The sequence below is a fragment of the Pseudorca crassidens genome, chromosome 14 (assembly GCF_039906515.1).
Source record: "Pseudorca crassidens isolate mPseCra1 chromosome 14, mPseCra1.hap1, whole genome shotgun sequence".
NCBI classification, from domain to species: Eukaryota; Metazoa; Chordata; class Mammalia; order Artiodactyla; family Delphinidae; genus Pseudorca; species Pseudorca crassidens.
The window spans coordinates 1,398,539-1,423,992 of record NC_090309.1 but is presented as its reverse complement, the minus strand read 5'-3'; the positions used below and the strand labels follow the sequence as shown (position 1 = coordinate 1,423,992).

Below are 25,454 nucleotides of genomic sequence, written 5' to 3'. Positions count from 1 at the left end.
CAGATAAAGTATTAGAAAACTTAGGAGGGTTTGGCAAGTTGGCTGGCTATAAGATTAATATATTTAAAAGGTCAGTTTTGTCTTTATTATGCTATTAGCAAACAACTGAAGTACTTAAAGAGAAGACACCATTGTAAATCAGAGAATACCAGATACCTAGGAATAAATACAACAAAAGGTATGGAACACCCCTAGACAGAAAGTCACAAAACTTAGTAGAATATATTTTTAAACAGTTAAATAAATGGAGAGATGCATCATATTCATGAGTAGAAAGACTCAAATCATAAAGATGTCAGTTCTTCCCTAATTAATCTATAAATTCAGAGCAATTTCAACCAAAATGTAATAGGATTTTTTTTTTTTTTTTCCGGCTGCGTGGCACACAGGATCTTAGTTCCCCAGCCAGGGATTGAACCCATGCCCCCTGCAGTGGGAACTCAGAGTCTTAACCAGGAATTAGTTAGACTGGACCGCCAGGGAATTTTCTGCAACAGGATTTTTTATGGGACTTGATAAAATGATTGTAAACTGTATGTATTAAGAGGAACAGGCAACAGCCAGGGCACTTCTGAAAAGCAAAACCAAGGACATGGGACTTGCCCCATCAAATATTGCAATTATACAAAACCACGGTAACTAAGGCAGTACATGGATACAGTGTGGGTACAAGACAGACTGACCAATGGACTAGAATAGTGAGCCAGGCCAGACCCACATGTACGTGCAACTCTGCTATTTCACACAACACATAAAATCAACTCAGAATGTGGTCCATACACACAATAGAATATTATTCAGCCTTAAAAAGGCAGGAAATTCCGGGGACTTCCCTGGTGGTCCAGTGGTTAAGACTCCACGCTTCCAATGCAGGGGGCATGGGTTTGATCCCCGGTCAGGGAGCTAGGATCCTACATCCATGCAGCACAGCCAAAAATTTTTTTTACTTTTAAAAATTAAAAAAAGAAGGAATGCAATTTTGACACAGCCTACAATATGGGTGAACCTTGAGGACCTTGTGGTGAGTGCAATAAGCCAGACACACAAGGACAAATCCTGTATGATCCCACTCATTTGAGCTCCCTAGGGTTGTCAGAGACAGAGAGTGGGGTGGTGGGGGCCAGGGGCGGCAGGACGGGAGTCGTTGTTGGGTGGAGACGGAGTTTCCATGGGGGAAGATGAAAAGAGTCAGGAGACGGACGCTGCAGATGCTGTGCAACAGTGAGAATGTACTTGACACGAGTGAACTGTACACTTGAAAATGGCTGAGATGGTAAACCTTCTGTTAAGTGTATTTTATCACAACTAAAATTTAAAAACAACCCTAGATTGATTAAGGATTAAATGTCAACAACAGAACTTTACAACTCTTAGAATATAGAGAGGGATACCTTTTAAAACTTAGGGTGGAGAAGATTTCTTGAAAAAGATGCCTGAGACATTAACTATTAAAGAAAAAACTGATAAATTGGATTGTAGTAAGGTTGGGTTTTTTTGTTTGTTAGAAACACTTTAAAGAAAGTGAAAAGACAATTATAAACTGGGAGAAGATATTCACCATAAACGTAACTGATAAAAGCACAATATCATGAACAAAAAGATCTCTTTCAAATCAATGAGAAAAGCACACACACGCACACGCACACACAACAAAAACTTAGGCAAAAGATGAGCAGAGTCATCATAAGAGATGAGTCCCATACTGCCCACAAGTACATGAGGAAATAGACAATCTCATTATTGACTGGGGAATTTTTTTTATAAAGGATTTTTTTTAATTTATTTATTTTTGGCTGCGTTGGGTCTTCATTGCTGCGCGGGCTTTCTCTAGTTGCGGCGAGCAGGGGCTACTCTTTGTTGCAGTGTGCAGGCTTCTCACTGCAGTGGCTTCTCTTGTTGCAGAGCGCAGGCTCTAGGTGTGTGGGCTTCGGTAGTTGTGGCATGCAGGCTCAGGAGTTGTGGCATGTGGGCTCAGTAGTTGTAGCTCGCGGGCTCTAGAGCGCAGGCTCAGTAGTTGTGGCACATGGGCTTAGCTGCTCCGCGGCATGTGGGATCTTCCCGGATCAGGGCTTGGACCCTTGTCCCCTGCATTGGCAGGCGGATTCTTAACCACCGCGCCACCAGGGAAGTGCCTGATTGCAGAACTGAAATATCATTTTATCCCCATTTCATTGGCAAAAGGAAAAAGTGACACCAAGTGTCGGGGAGGATGTTTGCCTTCGAGATCTCAGTAGTTTGGAACAAACACTTTAAAAAGTGGCTTGGCCTTATCTTCTACTCACTCCAAGATAAATATTTAAGAGAGATTGCAGCATATATACAACAGTAAACATTCAGAATGTTCATAGGAGAACACTTCACAATCGTAAGCACCTAGAATAACCCCAGAGCCCAGCAACAGTGGAATTAATTAATTGTGATATATTCACACAGTGGTCAAACAAATTAACTACAGCAACATGGAACAATATCAATGAATCTTAGCAACATAATGTTAACTGATAAAAAATAAGTTCTAGGGGCTTCCCTGGTGGCACAGTGGTTGAGAATCTGCCTGCCAATGCAGGGAACACGGGTTCGAGCCCTGGTCTGGGAAGATCCCACATGCCGCGGAGCAACTAGGCCCGTGAGCCCCATCTACTGAGCCTGTGTGTCTGGAGCCTGTGCTCCGCAACAAGAGAGGCCACGATAGTGAGAGGCCCGCGCACCGCGATGAAGAGTGGCCCGTGCTTGCCGCAACTGGAGAAAGCCCTCGCACAGAAATGAAGACCCAACACAGCCAAAAATAAATAATAATTAAAAATGAATATCTGCTTATTAAAAAATGCAAATTGTTAAATAAAAAGTTCTAATAGATTTTACACAGTGTATTTTCTGTATAAAGTTAAACCAAACTAAAATTTTGGTTGCTTGTTTGCAGATATGTGCGTGTATGTTCAAGAATTCATATAGATTCAATAAAACTATATAAAAAGAAAAGCAAGGAGACGGTAAACAAGAAATTCAGGATGAGAGCTGCCTTGGATGGAGCGAGGGAAGAGGATGGTCCCAGCGGGTAACCATGTATTTATGTAAATTATTATGAAGGACCTAGCCTTTCTTTAAGTGGTGTTTTCGTGGGTTCTTACTACATTATTAAAAATAATCAACTGTGTAACAAAACGATGAACTGAAAGTGAGCCATTAATGGACCAAGGATGAAAGTGTGTCAGGAACTAAGCGTTATGATCAACCAGTTCCATGTCCCTAAAGTTTAAAACTTGAAAAATACAAGCAGTGTAAAGGTAACCCGAGGAAGCCGTTATTAACATTGTGGTTCATTCTTTGCCGTGTTTTCCTCCATGAGTGATCACACACACACACCCCCATCGCCCTCCTGACCAGCCCCTCCCCGGCCGTGACACTGTGGGACGTACGTCACCAGGTGACACACGAAGCCAGACTGGCTTCTGCTGTGACTGCACCGACCTCGTGGCGGCAGATAGCCCCGAGGGGAAGGGGAAGGAGCTGGTCCCTGTGTAGCTCAAAGGAGCAGTTTTAGGAACCTGTATAAAAGCCGAGCCTCCTTCACCTTTCAGCATCCTGTGCAAGGTCCCCTGGCCCCGGGCTCTTTCTTATCCATGTGAAGTGCGGCGTTTTCAGGAGGCCGTAGGCTCGAGCCTGGGAGTCTTCGTCTAAGCGTCCACCCTGGTCGCAGGGAGGGGGGAGGCAAGCTGGTGTCCACCTGTAGGCTGCGTGGAGGTGGGTCTGCAGAGCTACAGTAGTGCCTGAAATAGAGGCTCGTGTGCAGGTGGTGCTTCAGCACAGGGCAGAGCAAGAGACAGGGAGACCTACAGCCAAACAGCCCTCACATAATGTAACATGTGGACATTTACAGACCACCATACATATTCTCCAACAACATAAGCAAAGGAAAGGACGTATACCAAAACTGAGAGAATGCTTCCTTACAGTTGGGAGCAGTGGGGAGGGAGGGCATGAGTGTGAAGGGGAAAAATATGAGAAAGAAATTATGCAAGAAAATTTAAGTTAAATTGAAAAACAAGAGAATGGAAAGGATGTGAGAAGGGCCTTGCATTAATTACTAACAATAGTGGAATGATTAACAAGTTTTCCCCCTAGGGTTAAAACCAATTAGGACTCTGTTTTTTCATGTGCCTGTTCTTGCTTGCAAATCTGATCGTTTCATTCCCTTTACTCAGTGGTTCTCAAGGTGTGCTCCCCAGACGGCAGCCACAGCACCTCCAGGGAGCTGGTTAGAAATGCAAGTCTCAGCCCCACCCAGACGCCCTGCATCAGAACCACAGGCCAGAGGCCCAGCAGGCAGGGTCTAACATGCACGCTGTGTGTTTCTGGTCCGCACTCAAGTTTGGGAACCACCGGTCCCTGGGACTTAGCAACAAGGATCTACTGGAGCCTGCAGAGAGCTGAGGTCAGATTAGAGGAGAAACTGGTGTGAGGACAGTGAGAGGAAACAAGTTTTATATTTTTTTTCGATTCTTTTCTATTATAGATTATTACAAGATATTGAATATAGTTCCCTGTGCTATACGGTAAATCCTTGCTGTTTATCTACTTTATATACGGTAGCATGTATCTGTTAGTCCCAGTGGCATTGGCAGTTTTTAAAAACTTCTCAGGTAATTCTAACAGCCAGGGTCGAGATCCATTGATCTATAAATAAATGGAATATACAGTGCAGCTGTTAAAAATAATGAACTAGAGATATCCGTATTGAAGTGGAAGACTGTCCAGGATATATATTTTTAAAATATTAAGATGCAAAATAGTATATATAGTGCCATTTAAGAAAACATACACAGTTGCTAAACGTATAGAAAACATCTGGGAAAACAGACACCAGACTGTTTTCAATTACTATCTCTGCAACATGAGATCACAGGTATTCCAATATGCTGTCTCTTGATAAGTTACATGTTTATGTAATGTTTGAATTCCCGAATAGTAAACAGTATTGACAATTGTTACGCTTCTATGTAACTGGCATTGTCCTCAGTGCTTCTATTGTCTTTTTTTCCCCTACTGATTCCCCAGTGCCTAGAACAGTGCCTGGCACCAATATTTGTTGAAAGGTGAATCTTGTTTAATCCTCTAACAAACTTTTGAAGTAGGCCCTGTTATTATTTCCTTTTTGAGGAGGAGTCTGAAGCAGGGAGAAGGTAAACCACTCAGCAGGTGGCTGGGAGGATTTGAACGCGAATGTGCCTGAGGCCACACCCTTCCCTCTCAACCAGGACACATCACGTATGAGCAGAGCTCTTCTGCTATGGAGCCAGAAACGAGATGAGTATATATCACCTGAGGATGCAGGAAAAAGCTGTCTAACTAACCCACCATTTCTGGACAGATAAACGCTGTTTTCCCTGTCCTCCTATTACGTACTTGTCTATTGGAGATCCATGGAGGATGAAAAGAAGAAAAACCACATTAAGTAAGTGTTTATTGTGAATACAACCCCTAAACTGTTTCCAATCGTATGCCTTTTGTGTGTAAACGTGTGTCCACATACGTATAACACATAAACTTACAAATACCAGATTTCATTTTCAAAAGCCGAGTCACGAGAGGCAAAACAGAAATGAACGAAGCAGTCTTGCAGACATTGTGGTTTCATCCTGAGAGACTCCAGGGAAATATGAACAATAAGAAACACACTTTAACATTTAAGACCAAGAGACAGTATTTTTTTCCGTCTTTGTGACAGACATTGGTCAACCACGGAAGCAGCTCACCCAGATAACCGTCCACAGACAGGATAACTATGATGAAATGCACTACTGCTTTAAAACCACCAATGAGAGACCCAGAGGTAGCCAGTTTCTAGCCAAGTGTCCTGAAGTGACAGCAAGATTAATAGATCACAAACTACAGTATGTTGGAAGCAAGCTACCATGAAAAGAAACCTGCTTTATAAAATATAACCACAACAACAATGAAGCAAAGCAATTGATATGAAATTAATCTCTTACTTTTGGGAACATTTGGAATATATACACAAAACAACCCCAACTCTTTATTCGAAAAGAAGTGGGAGATGAAATTTGTTGGGAGATGAGATATCAAGACAAGTCTCTAAATATTTTGATTTTTTCTTTAAAAATTAATACGTATTCTTTTCTAGAAAACAAAGAAATATAGGAAAACATCACATAGATTGCTCTCCAAACAAATCAGAACTACTGTTGATATTTAAGCATTTTTAACCAGTTGTAATTCACACACTGTATATAAAATTTTTAACTTATCCCATACAATTAACCACACTGCATATTTTCTCAAATTACTACTGTCTTATAATTTGAATTTTTAATACTCCATTAAGGAAATATATTTTGTGTGCATGTTCTCCCCTCTTTCTAATCCCTAGACCCTCTACAGATCCAACTTCTGTTACTAGTTTCTTGCATATCTTATATTTCCAGATATTTCTTAATATACAAGTGGTGTGTGTGTGTGTGTGTGTGCGCGCGCACGTGTGCCTGTGGGTGGTGTCTCCCTTTTCTCTTCCCTCAAACGGCAGCATACTAAACAAACTTTTCTCCCTTTCATTATTTCCTTACTTGAAATATATTGCAGAGGTCATTCTTTATTACTACAAATCATGTGCCTTATTTTTTTAAACTGTTGTAAAATATACATAACATAAAATTGACCTTAAACGTTTTTAAGTGTGCAGTTCAGTAACGTCAAGTATATTCACATTGTTGTACAACCAACCTCCAGAGCTTTTTCATCTTTTATTTTTTAAATTAATTAATTAATTTGTTTTTGGCTGCGTTGCGTCTTTGTTGCTACGCGCTGGCTTTCTCTAGTTGTGGCAAGCAAGGGCTACTCTTGGTTGCGGTACGCGGGCTTCTCATTGCGGTGGCTTCTCTTCGTTGTGGAGCATGGGCTCTAGGGGCGCAGGCTTCAGTAGTTGCAGCGTGTGGACTCAGTAGTTGTGGCGCACGGGCTTAGTTGCTGCACGGCAGGCGGGATCTTCCAGGACCAGGGCTCTAACCCGTGTCCCCTGCATTGGCAGGTGGATCCTTAACCACTGCGCCACCAGGGAAGTCCCAGAGCTTTTTCATCTTGCAAAACTGAGAGTGTACCTGTTAATCAAAACTCCTTACTTCCACCTCCCCCAGCCTCTGGCCACCACCATCTACTTTCTGTCTCTATGAGTGTGACTCCTCTGGGGACCTCATATAAGTGGAATCAGACAGTATTTGTCCTTATTTGTCTGACTTATTTCACTCAGCACAATGTCCTCAAGTTTCATCAGTGTTGTAGCATACGTCAGAATTTCCTTCCTTTTTAAGGCTGAATAATATTACATTGTATGGATGGACCACATTTTGTTTATCCATTTCTCCATCCTTTCGCATTTGTGAATAATGCTGGCAATGAACTTGGGTGTACAAATATCTCCTCTAGCCCCTGCTTTCAACTCTTTTGGATGAATACCCAGGAGTGGGATTGCTGGATCATACGGCAACTCTCTTTTTAGTTTTCTGAGGACCCTTCGTACTGTTCTCCACACTGGCTGCACCAGTGTACATTCCCATCCGCAGTGCACCAGGGCCCCAGTTTCTCAACCAACACAACACCCTGCGTGTGAGGTCGGTTCCATTTGCATTTCCCTGATGACTAGTGATGTTGAGCATTTTTTCATGTGCTTATTGGCTATTCTTATTTTTTTTTACATCTGTGTAGTACTATGTGTATAAACCGTGATTTATTTAATTAATGTCCTGGTTAAACAAACCTCCTCAGTTACTCTTAAAAACAAACTGCATTGGCCCTGCCTGTACAAGCGTGTGGCCAGTTGTGTTCCGCTGCCGCACGCCGCCCACCCCCACTGCAGTCCTCCGTAAGGGGCAGCCGCCACCCCTCGGGGCTCACCGGGTTCCCCGGAACGCTCCGCGAGAACTGTCCGTAAACGGGGTCTTCAGCGCTGCTGCAGCTCCAGGAGCGGCCCCACAGCGCGCACCGGGTCAGAGCGGAGCTGACTTCACATCAGCACCTACACCGCCCACCTTCCCCGCCCGCGGGATTCTGGTGCCGGGACAGCGGAGCAGGACGGAGGGCGACGCGGCCCCTCACCCCGACCGCGCCGTGCCCTCACGCCCCGGGACAGAGTCCGCCTCCGCTAGGGAGGGCCTCGGCGCGCGGGGAGGGGCGGCCTGAAGGCGAGGGCAGAGCCAAGGCGGGGCGGGGCCCACATAGGGGCGGGGCCCACATAGGGGCGGTCCAGGGGGCGAGGCCTAAATGGAGGCGGGGCCGACATCCGGGCGGGCGGTTCCGGGGGTGGGTGGGTGGGGCCTGCTGGGCGGGGCCGAGCCTAGGTGGGCGCGGCCTCCGCCCCCGCCCCGCCCCTTCCTGCCAGTCCGCGCAGCGGGAAGGAGCGGCGGGAGCGGCGGCAGCGGCGGGAGCGGCGCGGGTACGCGGTGCGGGTTCGCGTGGCCGCCGGAGATGCTGGGCGTGGCGGCAGGAATGACCAACAGGTAAGGCCGCGGCGGCCGTGAACCCGCAGCCGGAGCCGGAGCCACGTCGGCGGCGCTGCCGGCCCCTCCCCGTGCGCTGACGGACGGGCCTGCAGAGCCGGCGGCCCGAGTGGACCGCGTCCCGGCCCGGCGCTCCCCACGCCCGGCGCTCGCAGCCCGGCTCGGGTTGCGAGAGGCGTCCGTGAGGGAGGGGACGTCTCAGGGCTCGAGATTTACCGAATTAGAAACGAAACTGAGACTTCAAAGGACATTGACTCATTCATTAAACGTAAAATAAGTCTGTGATCTCAACATACATAACGCATGCTTTATGAAAATAGCATTTTCCTAAACAAAAATTAGTGTGACGAGAGCCCTGCTCTTACATTTTGCATATCTCCTAAATGTCTGCATTTTCCTGCCTGCTCTGCTTTCAGTCCATTGCGGTCCGTTTTGGTTGAAGTCTGAAGAAAATCTGCTCCTAACCAGACGTGTGGTTGGAAAAGGGAGCAGTAGTACTTTAATAGCTTTTCACGTAGTTGCGGTAGTTTTCGTTATTACTCCAAAACTAGACAAGCTTAATGTTTCTTAAAGATTAGTTTGATGTGGAGTCTGAAGCCTTACAAGGAGGTTTTCACTCTCCATGACATTAAAATTCACCGTCTGCCCTGCAGTTGGAAGGGGCTTGTGCCCGTTGTAACATCACCCTCATTTGGAAAATGTTGATTCACTGAGTTAGGCAGCCCTTCCAAATGTTGACACATCTCATTATACACCATCACTAAATAACATTTCTTAATATCACGGCTGATCGCCTTAGAAACTCTCTAAGTTTGAGAAGCTGTCAAACTCCAGGTGGTGGATACAAGTTTTCCAATATTTTAATTTTCAGTTGAAAGCTTGATTTTTATTATTGATAGGAAACTCTTGGCAATTGTTTTCTTCAAAGTAACAGACTCACTTTGTTTAGTTTCAAGAAATGTCTGCCAAGTGCAAGTCTAAAAACCATAGTTTGTTATTCTTTCTGGTAAAAATGGTAGACCATGAAAAAAAGCATCTAATTCAGCCGGCACTGGATCACACTCGTGCTTTCCCTGCAGACAATCGTCTTACTGTGGTATGCAGCCCAAGTGCTTTGTTCATCACAAGAAACAGAATACAAGGTCAAAGTTCGAGATTTAATAACAGTAATTTGTATTGCTTCATCAAGGACTTTTTTTTGTTTTCAAAAAAATTTATTGAAAATTCAATCAATACAAAATTTAAAATATATGTAAGATATAAAGAATGACAATACAGTGTATAAAATATGAATTAAGAGTAGAACCAAAAAAAAAAAAAAGTTTAACCCTTTCCTTTTAAGAGCCTTGATCGTCTCCTGGTCCCATCCCATTCCCATCCTGAATTTTCCCTTCACAATCCCTTGCTTTTTTGTGTGGTATTAAGCACATTCATAATGTTGTGTGGCCATCGCTGGCATCTGTCCATCTCCAGAACTCTTTTTTCTTGCGAAACTGAAACTCTGTCCATTAAACAGCTTCCCATTCCCCTGTCCCTCCAGCCCCTGGTCTCCCCTGTTGTATTTTATGTCTCTGATTTAGACTATTCCAGGTTCCTCATATAAGTAGAATCATCCAGTCTCTGTCTTTTTGTGACTGGCTTATTTCGCTCAATATAGTGTCCTCAGGGTTCATCCATTTTGTAGCCTGTGTTAGGATCTCCTTTCTTTTTAAGGCTGAATAATATTCCATTGTGTGTTTATACCATTCGTTTGTTTGTTCGTTCATCCTTCAGTGGACATTTGGGTTGTTTCCACCTTTTGGCTATTGTGAATAACGCTGCTATGAACATGGGTGTACGTTTTTTAATAGAAACTTTTATTGAGAGAACTGTAGGTTCACATGCAGTTGTAAGAAATAGTATAGAAAGATCCAGTGTATCCTCTACCCAGTTTCCCCCATGGATAACGTTTTGCAAAGCTGTAGTGCCGTCCCAGCCACAATACTGATGGTCATACAATCCATTCATCTTATTCCGATTTCCCCAGTTTTACCTGTAGTCGTGTGTGTGTTGTGTAATTTTATCACGAGTGTGGGTGTGTGTATCCACCGAGATCCAGATAGAGGACAGTTAGTGCCCTCACCCCAAGGGTCCCTCCTATTCCATTTTCCTCTGTGTTCTCCTCCGCCTGCTCTTTAAACCACACATCCATTCAGCATCTCTAAAATTTTGTTATTTCAGAAATACTGTATGAGTGGAATCATACCGTCCTTAACCTTTTGGGATTGCGTTTTAAACAAGTCAGCTTAATTCCCTGGAGACTCGTCCAGGCTGTTGTGTGTATTGTAGTTTCTCCTCAGGGTGGTGTATATAGGACGGCTTAACTGTCAAATGAGGAACAAATGAAGGACATTTGGGCTGTTTCCGGTTTTGGCTATTAATAATAAGGACATATGGACGTTTGTGGACAGGTTTTTGGTGTCACCATAAGCGTCCCTTTCTCTGGAATAATTGTCCAAGAGAGCAGTGGCCGGGTGCATGGTGATTCCATGTTTAGCTTTCTCAGGAGCATAGACTTTCCCAGAGTGGCTGGGGCAACACCGCTTTCATCAGGGACACTGAGAAGGGAAAGGGGTGTTCTTCCCCTGCAGGTGCCTGGGGTGAGGCGCTGGGTCTCATCACCGCTGCCCCTGCCTTGATTGGTGCTAGGGGCTGGCATTGGGCCCACGGCTGCCTTTGCACCATCAGTGAAAATGCCTCCACCGCGCGGAGGGCCCAGCATCTTCCCGGAGCTTCTTAGCATTATTATGAAAACACTTTTCATCCCCCGGCTTCTTGAAAAGGTCTGGGGACCCTCCAGGGTTTCGAGACCACCCTTTGAGAACCACTGTTAACATAACCTGAAATCATGAGGGAAATGCAGATATTTGGAATATTTAAAAAGGGAAATCTACAAAGAGCTTTCTTAGAAATGTGAGGCAAATGCTTGTTGTAGTGAGTGCTTTCTAGCTGGAGGGAGTTTCAGTGGGACTTGAAGAACCACTAAGGGAAAAGCAGCTTTTGCCCTGAAGGGTTTTTCCAGGCACGATGCCAGCGTGTTATGAAGAGGTGGTGTCCTGGCAGCGAGGGTCTTCGTAGGTCTTCAGTGCTCTCTGCCTGTTTGTGGGCTGAGGAAATCGAGCACTTAGTTTAAGGAAACTGATGAAGACTTGGTAGCGGGAAAGGTGCCTCAGTTCTGGTTGCCGTGTGCCCTGCAGGCCTAGGGCTGTCAGGACCACTGTCTTGACTGTTCATCGCCCCCCTTGCCTTTGGGGTGACCCTGAACCACCCCTGGACGCTCTTTCTCCTGCTGGGTGTGGGTGCAGTGCGTGGCCTTCCCTTTCCTCCCCGAGGGGACCTTCCTGCCCTCCTCAGGGTCCGGGGGCCTGCAGTGGGGAAGGCAGATCCAGGCCGGTGATGGAAGCACAGAGCTTTACCCCAGGAGCCTCTGTTTTCAGTAATCTTGTGTCTGTTCCTCAGAAGATCATGTAAATAAACCTCAGCGTAGGTCACGTTCTCAACTAGGGCTGCCCTTAAATAGAAGGAAAGCATCTCAAACTGCTGGTCGATTTTACATTTCTCGTTAATTGTGCTTTAAGCTGTGGTTTCCTGCCTACAGAAATGTCATCTACGTTACACGCTGGCCCGTGGCCAGGTTGTCTTCCAAAAACTTTAATTTTAAGATACTAGAGAAGCAAGAGCTGGGGTGCCCATTGCCACGTTCCGTGGACCCTCCAGCAGCTGTGGTTTTTACCCCTTGTGCGACGACCACTCATCTCTTGTTTCATCTCATCAGACGTTTGCACGCAGGAGCTCATGGGAGAGGGGGTCACGTTCCTGCATCCTTTTCACGTCGGAGCATACTTTTTGCCTTGATGAGTCCACAGTGACATTCTGTGTGTGGGTTGGAAGGTGCAGACACAGCTGGCCGTGGCCAGTGCATCCCATGGGAGGGGAGGGCGCGGAGGGTGGAGGGTGAGCTTGGGCTGGGACGCGCAGGAGCGACGTAGCTCACCTGAGGTCATGTAGGGCCCCATGCAGCAGTAAGAAAGATCCAGTGTATCCTTCACCCCGCTTCCCCATTGATAACATTTTGCAAAATGGTGGTGCGTGAGCCAAGCCGCAGTATCGACGGTCATGCAGTCCCTCGATCTCACTCGGATTTCCCTGGTTTTACCTGCGGTCCTGACCCTGGGACATCCCCATAGGCTGCAGACGCCCAGGTGAGACCTTGTCTGATGTATCTGAGCCCCATGAACAAGGTAATTCTGGAAACGTCTGGATGAAGTATCAGATGTTGCCCCAGAGCTAGTGTATCACAAAGGTCCCGGATGTCAACCTCTTTGAAGTGGATTCCTTTTGTGAAGCGCATCCTTGGGGACTTGGGGTTCTGAGGCCCTCGTGCTGGTGACGGTGGTTCTTCGTCCCCGGAGGCCTGGGTCTCCTCTTCACCCTGTGCGCTGTCCCCCAGGGCCAGCCCGAGAGGCCTTCCTGTTGGCGGGCTCCTCTGCTGGTGCATCTGTTAGGGAACAAGTCTGACCATCCGCACAGACAGGCCATGAGGTAATTCTCACGGGGAGAGTGGGAGTCCTCGTGTCGTGTGTCTGTTTCGACTCCTGAGGCCGGGCGCATTGCCAGGCAGCACAGGGCCCACCTGGGGGGGCGTGTGGGCACAGCTGGTGGTGGAACTGGGCCGTTGGTGGGTCCTTCTCCTTCTCGACGTGGTGGATGCGGCATGTGGTTCTCAGGTGCCAGGTGGGTGTGGCTGCAGAGATTCCCAGGCGGGTGGGACGTGGTCCCAGCTCATGAGAATCTTTCAGGTTGTTGTCATTCGTGTCGGTTCCAGATTCGCCTAAAGCATCATGTTGGTCATGTCCCCCCCTCTTTTCAGAATGTTGAGAAGACTCCCGATTGCCTGTCAAATAAGGGCCAAACTGCCGCGCCTGGAGTTCAGGCTGTTCGTCACCTTCTGGCCTGTCACAGGCCCCTTGGTTCTGAAAACATCCGGTGCTCTCCCATCACAGGGCCTCTGTCCACGCGGCTCTCTTGGGCTGGAAAACCTTCCTCTCCTGTGTCTTGTCTGCAGTCGGGGCAGGATTGCCTCTGGCCCCTGGATACTGAGTTCCTGCAATGTGGACTGAGGTTGTGCGCTGGGGGCTCAGGGCTCAGAGCTTATGTCTTTCCTCCCAAAGCACTTTGGCTTCTTTTCGGGTAGTTATCAACTTCTGTTTTATGTTACAGTTATTCGTAGAGATATCTAATCTTTTCTGCCAAATTGTAGGCTCTGGAAGTAAAGGAACATCTCCATCATGTTTGTTAGACGTCCAAGAAAAAAACAAATAGGATTTAAATGAGCTTTATTTCTCCTTTTATTCCTCCATTCATTAGTGAATTGAAGAGTCCAGAGCCAGCTCTTCTGAGTGTCTGTGACAGTGCTTGAATAAACTCACAGAACTTGGGGTAAGACGAGATGGCCTTCACATGTGGTTTAACTTAACTCTGCAGGCAGAGACCCAGCACCCACGGACCACTGGGAAGAAGTTCAAATGATGTCATCCCTGTTTAGATTATTTCATTTCATGGCTAGGCTGCTCTTCTGGAAACTTTCTTAGTAATAACCATCTTTTATTAATGGCCTACGATGACACAAGTACTTTAAAGGAGTTAAACATCTGTTTCACAAATCTGACACGGCTGCACTTCGAGGCAGGATTTTTATGCCCATTTTACAGATGAGGAAACAGCACAGGAGGTTGGGAAGTCCCCGCGTCACAGGGACAGGGTGAGATGAGCCGAGGTTGATGCTGAGCTGTGCCCCCCCCCGTGGCCCCTCCCCAGGTCTCTTCCCCGGGGCCCCTCCCGTTCAGGCGAGGCTGTGGCTCCCACTTCTCCTCGCTCTCAAGGCGTCCTCTGTGTGTGGTTAATAGTTGCTCCCCGAGCATGGCAGCCGCGAGGGAGCTACCTCATCTCACTGCCGGACGGTCCTTCTTTCTGAACTTGGAGGGTCCCAATCTCACTCTGGAGGCCCAGCAGAGAATGTATCAGGTGAGATCACGTTCTTCACTTAAATTTGGTGTCTTTGTTTGTGTGTGTGTACATGTGTGTGTGTTTGTTTTCATTTTGAGCTCCTGGCTGTGCCGCGCACGTGGTGGCGACCTTGACAAATCTGGGGACCGATGTTCCAGTTCAGTGCAGGTCTGTCCGGTGCTGTCAGCCGGGGTGTGTGTAGTTACGATGCGGTGTGGAGCTCGTCGTCTGTCTTGTATGGGGGTTATTTGTGTCCAGGTACCAGAGGAGAAGTTAAAAAAGTCTTTGCGAAATTAAAGGAGGAACTGATCATTTGTCACCAGGTATTATAGCTTTGTTGTCATTAATGTAAGAAATGGGCCCCAGGCAGTGTCTCTTGAGCCCCTCAGGAGGTAGGGACATGCCAGCCTTCAACCAGGAGCCCGGTTTACTTGGCACGTCATGGGGGAGAGTCAGGAACCAGGCAGAGCAGCTCCCGAAACGTGGGCTGCAGACCTCCCCGCACGGGGGTCGTGCCAGTGCAGATGGGCCAGCCTCATCCCCTGCTTCTGGGGAAGAATGTCATGAAGTCTGTACTTTTAAACTTGTTTTATTTTTAATTAAAAAAATTTTTTTAATTTTTTGACTGCACTGGGCAGCATGCGGGATCTTAGTTCCCGGACCAGAGATCGAACCAGTGCCCTCTGCAGTGGCAGCGAGGAGTCTTAACCACTGGACCACCAGGGAAGCCCCTAAACTTTTTTTAATGGAGAGTTCAGACATAAACACAAAAAGTAGAATAATGTGTCCCCATGTCCTACCTTAGCTTTAGTCCTCACTGCCTGGCGTGACCTCACCTGTGACCGAGGCCCAGTCCTGTCCCTCTGCTCTGCCCTGTGTCGTATCCTAGAGATTTTATTTATTTTATTTTATTTTTTTGGCCTCGCAGCATGTGGGATCTTAGTTCCCCAACCAGGGATCAAACCCGCACCCCCAGCAGTAGAAGCAAGGATTCTTAACCACTGGACCGCCAGGGAAGTCCCTAGAGATTTTAATAGGTATCCTAAGATGGTAAGGACTCTTCTAGAAAAGATTTTTAAACATAACTACAACATCATTATCCCACCTGAAAAAGATTAGTACTATTTCCTGTATATCATCAACTACCCAGTTAGTGTTCAATTTTTGTTTTATCTCAAACATTCACTTTATAGTTTTTTCTGAATTGGGATCTAAATAAGGTTCATACCTTTTGAGAGCTTGATAAGTCTTTCAGTTTCTTTTAACATATAGGTACCCCTTCCATCTTTTTTTTCCCCCCTTCCTATTCTTGTGATTTTTTTTGTTGAAGAAACGGGTTCCTTGTCTTGAAGAATTTCCTACAGTCTGGATTTGGCAGGTCGCATCCTCTGGGCACAGTTTAACTTCTTTGTTCCCTATAAAGTATATAAATTGATTGTTGGATCTAAAGAAGCAGTTCTCAAACTTCTTGGTCTCAGGACCACTTTCCACTCTTAAAAATTGTTGAGGACCCTGAAGAGCTTCTTGATATTTGCTGTATTTGAAATTTAATCAACCTTTTGTATGTTAACATAAATATTTTGTGATTATTTTCCAAAGAAACAAAATAGTGAAGAGTGGAGTGGCTTTAAAATACTTTAGACGTATAGAGAAGATACTTTAAAAATACTTTTTGGGCAGATCTCGTCAATGTCTTAATGGAAGACAGCTGGCTTTCATTCTTTTGTAATACTTCATGTCACGTAGCTTCTGGAAGACTTCACAGTGACCCGTGAGAGGAGAGTGAGAGAGGCAGTTGCCGTCTTAGTGTTGGTGTGAACGTGGCCTCGACCCGCACGTCTTCTTGGAAGCTGCGGCCCAAAAGCCTGACTGGGCTCCCACACCCGTGACTGCGTGAGGGAGGGCGGTGGGTCCTCCCATCAGGAGGCGATGATGTTGGCAGCCGTGGATGGTCAGGGCCCTCGAGCAGACCTTTTCTCTAAAGGACCACGTGGTAGATGCTGTCACCTCGGCTCAGCTGTGCTGTTGTAGCGTGAAAGCCGCTGTAGACGGCATGTAAGTAGATGGGCACAGCTGCTTTCCAGTGACCTTTTAACTACAGACACTGAAATCTGAATTTCATAGAATTTTCACATGTCGCAAAGTATTAACCTTTAGATTTTTTCCCAGCATTCAAACTGTTAAGAACCTGGGAAATATGGATCAGGTGGACATTTTCCTATTCCTCCCACTAAGCATGATAAACGCTGGACATTATGTATAAAACAAGCGTAAGACTGTGAAGTGTGGGGAATTCCCTGGCAGTGGTTAAGACTCGGTGCTTTCAGTGCCGTGGGCCTGGGTTTGATCCCTGGTCGGGGAACTAAGATCCCACAAGCTGCATGACGCGGCCAAAAAAAAAAGTTCTGAAATGTGGAGAGAAGAAGGCAAGCTGGCAGGGACCATGGGGCCTGATGAACAATGGGGTGATGAGTTGTCTGGGTTTTCTTTTTACACTCATATCCCCATTTTATCCCAGACTCTGGCCGTCTAGAAATGCCAGCAGGTACAGACCAAAAACATGTCACAACGAAGACTGTTCTCTGTGGGACCAGGAAAGACAGTCTAACAAGAAGAAAAATGTTTACACAGTAAATGCTCGACTTCAACCAAACACCCAGAAACAACTGTGGCCTCACCTGCACTCACGGCAGAGAAAATAGACTGGGGAACAGAGCAAAGCCTTGGGGACCTGTGGGACCTTGGAATTCTGAAAGCAGAGGAGGAAGCGCGTGGGGTGGAAAAGGCCCAGAGGAAATAATGGCTAAAGATTTCCCCAAGTTGGCAATAAATGTAAACCTACAGATTCAAGACGCTGCACACACCACAAATAGGATAAACCCAAGAAAATTCAGGCCAAGACGTATCATAATTAAGCTCCTAAAAACTAAAGACACTAAAAAAAAAAACAACCTTGAAAGGGACTTCCCTGGTGGTCCAGTGGCTAAGAGTCTGCGCTTCCAGTGCAGGGGACCTGAGTTCAATCCGTGGTCAGGGAACTAGATCCCATATGCCACAACTAAGAGTTCACATGCCACAGCTAAAGATCTCGCGTGCCGCAACTAAGACCCGGTGTAGCCAAATAAATAAAGAGATAAATATTAAAGCAACAACAAGAAAAACCAACCTTGAAAGCAGCCAGAGCAAATTGACACCATTCGTTTATGGGAAGAAATTGGAAAGACAATAGGTTTTCATCAAAGACTCTGGAGGTTAGAGGGAAGCGGCACAGTGTTTTTGGTGTTGGACTCTTACATCTCCAGAAGTGGGGGACTGAAAGGTCTTTATAAGGACCCTGCAGATCTCAGCTCCCTCTAAGCTTCTGTTAGAAACACAGGCTGGCTTCTCCAGATGCAGACTGTCTGGCTGAGAACTGCAGTTGTTTGGATTTGAAATTTTGCATGGAAAGGGTGGGAAGGTATGAAGCCCCTCGGTGCCACTGGAGTAGAGCTCAGGGCGGGTCTTGGAGCCTGTGTCTGAGCTTGTCCGGGCTGTGTGCTAGCCTCACGTCACAGGGGAATGTTGACCGTTGGTGATGACTTGGGCCTTAGTAACGATTGTCCTGAACCTCGTCTGTGTGTGCAGCGCTTTGGGGTTTATGAAACCTTTTGCCTCTTCCCCCAGTCCCTACCTTCCCAGCCCCATTTGTGACTCATCCGCCCCTTCCTTCCCCCAGGTCCCTCGGAGAAATGTGTTCTGAGAACTGTTTGAAGTTAGGACACACCTTTTTCTTTTGTGTCCTCAGGTTTTTACATACCCTGTTTCCCAGTGTTTTGTGCCTTGTGAGGTGTTCCGTCCTCTGGGTTCGTTTCTGGAGTCATCTTTTCCATGCTGCCTTGGCAGTCCAGCCCTGTTGTTCCCCCTCCTCCCTCCCCAGCCCCCCTGCCGGCCCCGTGCACCATGACCCCAATGGTATAAAACCTGCCACGTGGCTTGTGAGGGGTGATTCCCCAGAGCTCCACCCTACACCCCACTCCCTTCAGAGGTGGTTTCTCTCCGTTCAGCCTGTGTCCCAGGATCTAGCGGCAATGCCTGGCACCTCTTAGATGCTCAGTAAGTAGGTGAATGACCAATAAGATAAATACGAACATCCTTGCTTTCGCATGAAGAATCGGAGATTTGGGAATTTGAAAGATGCGCTCAGGGTAGGAAGCTGACCCAGGAAGGAGCTGGAGCTTGAATTCTGGTGACTTGATTCCAGGGATGTTGGTTTTTCCAGCTGGAGCACTGACCCATTGGCGCTCCCGTACCCCTGCCAGCTCCATGTTACCGGGATGAAAAGAGCTGTGCGATCAGATGTTACCACGGGAAAGAGCCTGTGCTCAGACCCCAGCTTCGCGTTTACCCGCCGGGGGTGGCCCGGCTTGCCTCTGCCTCGGGTGCGGAGTGAAGGGAATAGTGCAGTGCTGGTCACGGAGTTAGACCAGTTTCCACGTGTGAGACATCCAGACGAACGGGGCCCCGCACGTCACGCGCACTCCATGCTGGTTGTCCGGAAAGAGGGAGGAGAGGAGGTTTCCTGAGCACAGGTGAACACGTGACAACTCTGAGCTCACAGGCCTGGGGGCCGCGTTTTGCGGACTTCCCACCTAGATGGTTAACTCCTTAGGGTTCGGCTGATGTCGTGATGCTGCAGTTGAAGGCATTTCCTGTCTTAGCTGCCGCACTTCTGAGAAGGGAAGCTTCCTCTTCCTCCGTGACTACTTGGTAACCCGGTGGAACCAGGTGACAGATGATGCGCGCTGTCAGGTGACTCGGTCCAGGCCCCTCTCCGTGTCTGCAGCTGCCCCACACTCACGCCCTGAGCCTCGTGCTGGACGGGAGCCCTGCACGCGGACGAGCACGTGGTTGTGGTGCCCGTGATCGTCGTGCTCCCATTCCACGAGGGCTCGGTTGGGGCCGAGACCCGTGCTCTGAGCCGTGCGCCCTCCCTTGGTGGGGGCGGGGCTCCTCCAGGAGCTCATGAGCCCCCGATCCTGCCCAGGAGGTTGACCCCGGCCAGGTCCCCGTCCAGGCGGTGGCCCTGCGGGCGGGGCTTCTGTGGGAATTGCCGGCGTCCTACCGTCTCCACCGGAGGACAGCTGGGGAGGGGCGGGATGTGGTGACGTCAGTCGAGGACGTCTCTCTCGAATCCTTGGAACGTGATGGGGAGATCACCAGCCGCGGCCTCGAGTGCCTGGACGCCCTCAAGGGCAGTCGTGCCGTCATCCTGGGCTCACAGAGGCACATGCAGAAACGTAAAAACGACCCCTGCTAATCAGTAATGAGCACATAATTAAAGAAGGGACCTCTGGCGTCTGGCTTATGCCTTCCTTCCAGCTTGGATTTATTCTTCAGAGGTTTGAATATAGGTTAAGACTGAGCCTGACTCCTCGGGCTTGAGCTGAATGCCTCTTTCTGCTATTCTAATGGGAAATCTTACAACAAAAGAAATATTCGTTCACTACTTTCAAATTTTCTCATTCAGAGAGTGTGTGGTAAAATGGTGTCCAGAACATCAGAGTTTAAGGTCATTGCCCACATTAGAATACCCCAGTTCCCTTGGGTCCTAACGGATGGCTGTCAGAACTGTTCTTTCTGTGGAGCACAGTGTAGATTTTGTCACCGTGAGGCATGTGTCAGGGATGAGAGCGTGGTCTTCATTAGAATCTTGAGGTGGAGTAATTCATCCGCCAAACGAGCAGCCTTTGTCTGTGGAGTGTGGGTAGTGACGTTTTTGTAAAAGCCAGGGATCCTTGGCTTACAGGGAACACGGCTGAGACTAGTTTTCTGTTTTCAAAAATGAGTCTGAGGGACTTCCCTGATGGCGCAGTGGTTAGGAGTCTGCCAATGCAGGGGACACGGGTTCAAGCCCTGGTCCGGGAAGATCCCACATGTCACAGAGCAACTAAGCCCGTGCACCACAACTACTGAGTCTGCGCTCTAGAGCCTGTGAGCCACAACTACTGACCCCCGTGCCACAACTACTGAAGCCTGCGCGCCTAGAGCCCGTGCTCTACAACAAGAGAAGCCACTGCACTGAAAAGGCCGTGCACCGCAACAAAGAGTAGCTCCCGCTCGCCGCAACTAGAGAAAGCCCGCGTGCAGCAACGAAGACCCAACGCAGCCAAAAATAAATAAATTTTTAAAAAAATGAGTTTAAGATAGTAGGAGCTTCAGCTCCTACTAGAATCTGGAAAGTTCTGTCAGCACTTGGCTGGTTTCGGGTGAGTGAGTATATTTACATGATTGAGGATGATGATGAAAAAAATATGTTTAAAAAAATTTTTAAGATATATGTATAGGACACTAGGTTGTCTGTGTTATAAGACAGGCCAGAATCACAATGATGTAACTTTGAAGTGGGTGCCAAGCTAATGTCTGAGATAATTTAATGGTGGTTCTGGACTTAATGTCCTTTTTTTTTTTTTTTTAAATGCTGGCTTACTCGCATGAGGAAGTGAGAGCACTTTTTGTCTCTTGGGCATTTGCCAGATTTGCACAAAGCAGGAGGCACCTGCAGTTGTCTGTTTAAGGCAGTTTCTTCATGCTTTTAACAGAATGTGTTAGCGTGGGTACTTATGCGTATGTAAGCTACGTGATTGTTGCTTCCCTGTGTTAGACCTGGGCTTTCCAGCCTTTGTCAGGTGCTTTCCCCTCTCTAGTGTTACTGGTGATGACAAAGGACATCGGTGAAGTTTAGAAAGTGGTGCTTAATTTTATTATATAGCTGTCTATTGAATTTGACAAAAGACAAAAAAGTCCTAGCGATTCCTCAAAATTTTAGAGGTCTGTTTTTTCCCACAAAGGTCATTTGAGGACCGTGAGACCAGACTTAAGAAGCGTTTTCCCAGCTTGAGCCCTTTTGATTTTTAAAATAAAGAAACACCCACATCGCTTTCTGATAATACGTTTGGTCATTTAGATGCTTTCTATGAAGGAAGTTGTGGTGATAGTTTCTGGAACGTGAAGGCTGCAGCAGACAGATTAAGTGGGTGATGGGAAAGCCAAGGATACAGGGCTTGGGAACTTTTTAGAAATGAAGCTTTGTTTTGCGCAGTCTTGGTTAATCATGCCTCCCAGGAGGAAGCATTGCTAGAGATTAGCTAAACAAATGGGATGAAAGTCAAAATTTGAGGTTGGATTTGTTAGATAAATTTTGATTAAAGGGCTTAAGTTGTAAGAATGCTACATTGTCCCACAAAAAGCTGCTGATGCTTTTTGGGATACCTGTGTATCCCACGCCCAAGTGACAATGCAGAGCACACAGGAGGCACTCAGTAAGTGCTTGTCAAATGAATAAGTAATGGTGTCATGTGTTTTATTTGGTGTGTATGGGGTTTGGCTTAGTGAGGTAGAGCTCTTTAAATGTTGCCGTATAATAACACATGAGTAAATGCTAATAAACATGCCCTCAGTCAGTATTAAAATAGATTTGAAGGCTCATTTCAACTCCATGTAATTTCAGTAATTCTGTGCAGTATTTCAGCATTTCTTCTCTCCCTCGGGATTAGTGCAGGAACAGTTCTCGGACATGGGAAGATGCTGTTCTGCACCAGTGAGGCTTCCAGGGGAATGGGTGAAATCTTCTGGATCACACATGAACATTTTTTCTTGTGAACTTCTTCAGTTTTCCATATTAATATATAGCTTCAATACCATTAATCAGAATTCCAGGTGGGCGTCTTCTGGTAAAATTGATAGCGTTATCCCGACGTTTCTTTCTCTGGAGGAATAAAGGGGCAAGAATAACAGCAGGTTACTGCAGGGAAGAATGTGGTGGGTTGGGGGGACATGAGCCGTGTTGGCTGTTTACACATCATAGGTCATCACACAAGCTCTGTGATAACGAGTTTTTCAGGGGGAAAGAGGCAAATTATTCAATTAGTGTCCCACAAATGGTGAGATCATTTGTTAGCAGTTGGGGGGGGAAACCAGTTTATAGCTTTATAGCCTTATATTACATCAGAAGAAATTCCAGATGGATAATATTTAATAGTTACTTATAAAATTCAGCCAGATAAATGCTAAAATAAAATAGAAATGTTTATTAACTTTTTCAGAATGAGAAATACTTTTTAATTTTTTAAAATTAATTTATTTCTGGCTGCGTTGGGTCTTCGTTGCTGCGCGTGGGCTTTTCTCTAATTGAGGAGAGTGGGGTCTGCTCTTCATTGCGGTGTGCAGGCTTCCCATTGTGGTGGCTTCTCTTGTTGTGGAGCACGGGCTCTAGGTGTGCGGGCTTCAGTAGCTGTGGCACGCGGGCTCTAGAGCGCAGGCTCAGTAGTTGTGGCACATGGGCTTAGTTGCTCCGCGGCATGTGGGATCTTCCCGGACCAGGGCTCGAACCTGTGTCTCCTGCATTGGCAGGCGGACTCTTAACCACTGCTCCACCAGGGAAGCTCCAGCAGGCGGATTCTAACCAGGAAAGTCCTAGAATGAGAAGTACTTTTTAAATTCAGAAGTTTTAGGAACAAATTACAAAAGGAAAGACATTTGAATAAGAATAAATTAAATTTCTGAAAATTAAAAACAAAAAACAGACTGGGAAAAACACTTGCGACAGAAGCAACATAGAAAATATTAGTATTATGCATTGATCAGAATATGAAAACCCTAGTACATGTGTAGGGAAAAGAACGTGAACAGAGATACTATAACAAAATAGAAACAAAAGAGGAAATATAATTAATGTACAAAAGTACAAAAAGTGTTCCAGCGTGATTAGTGATTCATCAAAGAAATAAAATAGACATTATCAGTTGCCTACAATATTAGCAGATCTTATTAAAAACATAATTATCTTATATCGCTGGCATGAGGGTATATTTGTAAGATTTGTTAGGAAAATAATCTGGCAGTATGTATCAAGTCTGAAATGGTTTATAACTTGTAATCCAGAATACCCACTTCTGTAAATCAAACCCAAGAAAGTAATTGTAAATGTGAAGAGAATTTGATGTGAAATGATTTTGGCGGCGTTATCTATACTACAGTTTGTCCTACATTTTAATTCAATTCTGACACTATCCACCTGGAGTGTAAGATTAACCAGTTTTGAGAGCACCATTCGGTGGTATTAAATACATTCATAATGTGCAACCGTCCCCACCATCCGTCTCCAGAACTTTCACCTTGTAAAACTGAACCTCTGTCCCCACTAAACGTCAGCTCCCCGTCCCCTCCCCCAGCCCCTGCCCCACCATCTACTTTCTGTCTCAGTGGATATCACACAGGATTTGTCCCTTTGTGTCTGGCTTATTTCACTCGGCACAGTGTCCTCAAGGTTCATCCATTCTGTAGCCTGTGTCAGCATTTCTTTCCTTTTTACGGCTCAGTAATAATCCATTGTATGTGTAGACCCACAGTACAAGGATGACTGGAAGCGGCTTCCTTGTCTTGTTTCTGATCTTTTGGAGAAAGCGTTCATCTTTTGACCATTAAGTATATCTCTTTTATTCCTAGTTTTCGGAGTGTTTTTTATCATGAAAGGCTGCTGAAATCCTTTTTCTACGCCCGTTGAGAGAATCGGGGATTTTGGTTTTTGTCCTTTAGGCTGTAAATATGGTATATTACATTGATTGATTTTTGGATATTAAACCAAACTTGCATTCCTAGGGTAAATTCCACTTGATCACGGTGTAAAATCCTTTTTAGATGTTTGCAGTGTTTTATTTTTTAGGTTTCCTTAGGTTTTCTTTTTTTTGTTTTGGGGTGGTTTTTTTTTTTTGAGGATTTTTGAGTCTGAGTTCATAATCGCTGTGTTCTATAGTTTTCTTATTTTGTGTCTGGTTTTGGGTGTCAAGGTAGCACTGGCCTCATGCAGTGAGTTGGGATGTGATCAACGCCCGTTATGTCCACTGACCATGAATTCACAGCTCCTGGTGCATTCTTCTTGTTATGGTTCTTGGGAACGGTGTGTCTCTGGTCTCGGGGAACCCAGGTATCTTTTTCTGTGGCTTGTTTCTTTCTCTGGTCATTTTCCTTTGCACGTTTGAGGAAGACAGTTCTGTTTCTAGAGTGTGTGAGGTGAGCCCTTGTGGCAGGACTTGTGCCTTGTTTACAGCCGTGTCAGCCGTGCAGTGTGGACCCTTCCAGTTTGGGGCTTTCCTTTGGGAAAGTACCGTTCGTTGATGTCTGAAGTGCCCTCTTTGTTGGCCATAAAACACAGAAGGAATCGCTCCATGTTTGCAAAGGGGCACAGAGTACATGTGCTGATGGACCCCGTCCCCTTGTCAGGTGAAGGGCTCTGGGTCATCTCTGAAGCTGAGTGACCCGTCCTGCTGTGCAGGGAAGTGCGTGATTCTCCGTAGTCATTCTGTCTGTCCACTGGACTCCTTCAGTTACAGGCAACAGAAAGCAGCTCTGGCTAACCTAAGTCAAGAAAGGGGTTATCGGAAAGGCTGTGAAATTGTAGATAAGAGGAAAACTGATTATTCATGTTTCGGAAAGAACCGGGGTATTAGTCACCCTGTCTTCAGATTGCCTTTCTTGGGATGAGTCCTTTCCGGCTTCTTTACCCGCTGTGTCATTGGGCTCAGGATCCCGGTGTCGGGAGCAGCGGGTCGGCCTGGCCTCAGTGGGCGGGTGTCCACCCGGGGGAGCAGGGCTTCCTCACTCCGTCTCACAGGAGAACTGAGGCGTCATTACTAGAAACGGGTGTGGATCAGGGAAAACAAATGTTTTCTGCCTGGTTGTGGTCCATCCTTTTAAAAACAAAGGTGATTCAGGTGCTGTTAATCTGAGCACCAGGTGCCCGGCGGGGGGTCTGTAGACACAGCTGAGACGTGTTCCTTTTGAAGGATTTTCCTGTATGTTAAAGAGAGAGATCCAGAGAGACAGGAGAGCAAAGTCTGCAGCCTGGGACTGAGCAGAGGTGCAGCA

The 25,454-nt window shown here is 46.5% G+C and overlaps 1 protein-coding gene across 1 annotated transcript in view; it reads left to right on the top strand.

Annotated features, from left to right (window-relative positions):
- The first annotated feature begins 8,369 nt into the window (after positions 1-8,369).
- Positions 8,370-25,454, top strand: part of LIMS1 (LIM zinc finger domain containing 1) — a 94,444-nt gene continuing 77,359 nt past the window's right edge. The window contains exon 1 of the mRNA XM_067703997.1: positions 8,370-8,507. Coding sequence (XP_067560098.1) covers positions 8,476-8,507 — 32 coding nt within the window. The 5' untranslated portion in view covers positions 8,370-8,475. The remainder of the gene's footprint in view (positions 8,508-25,454) is intronic.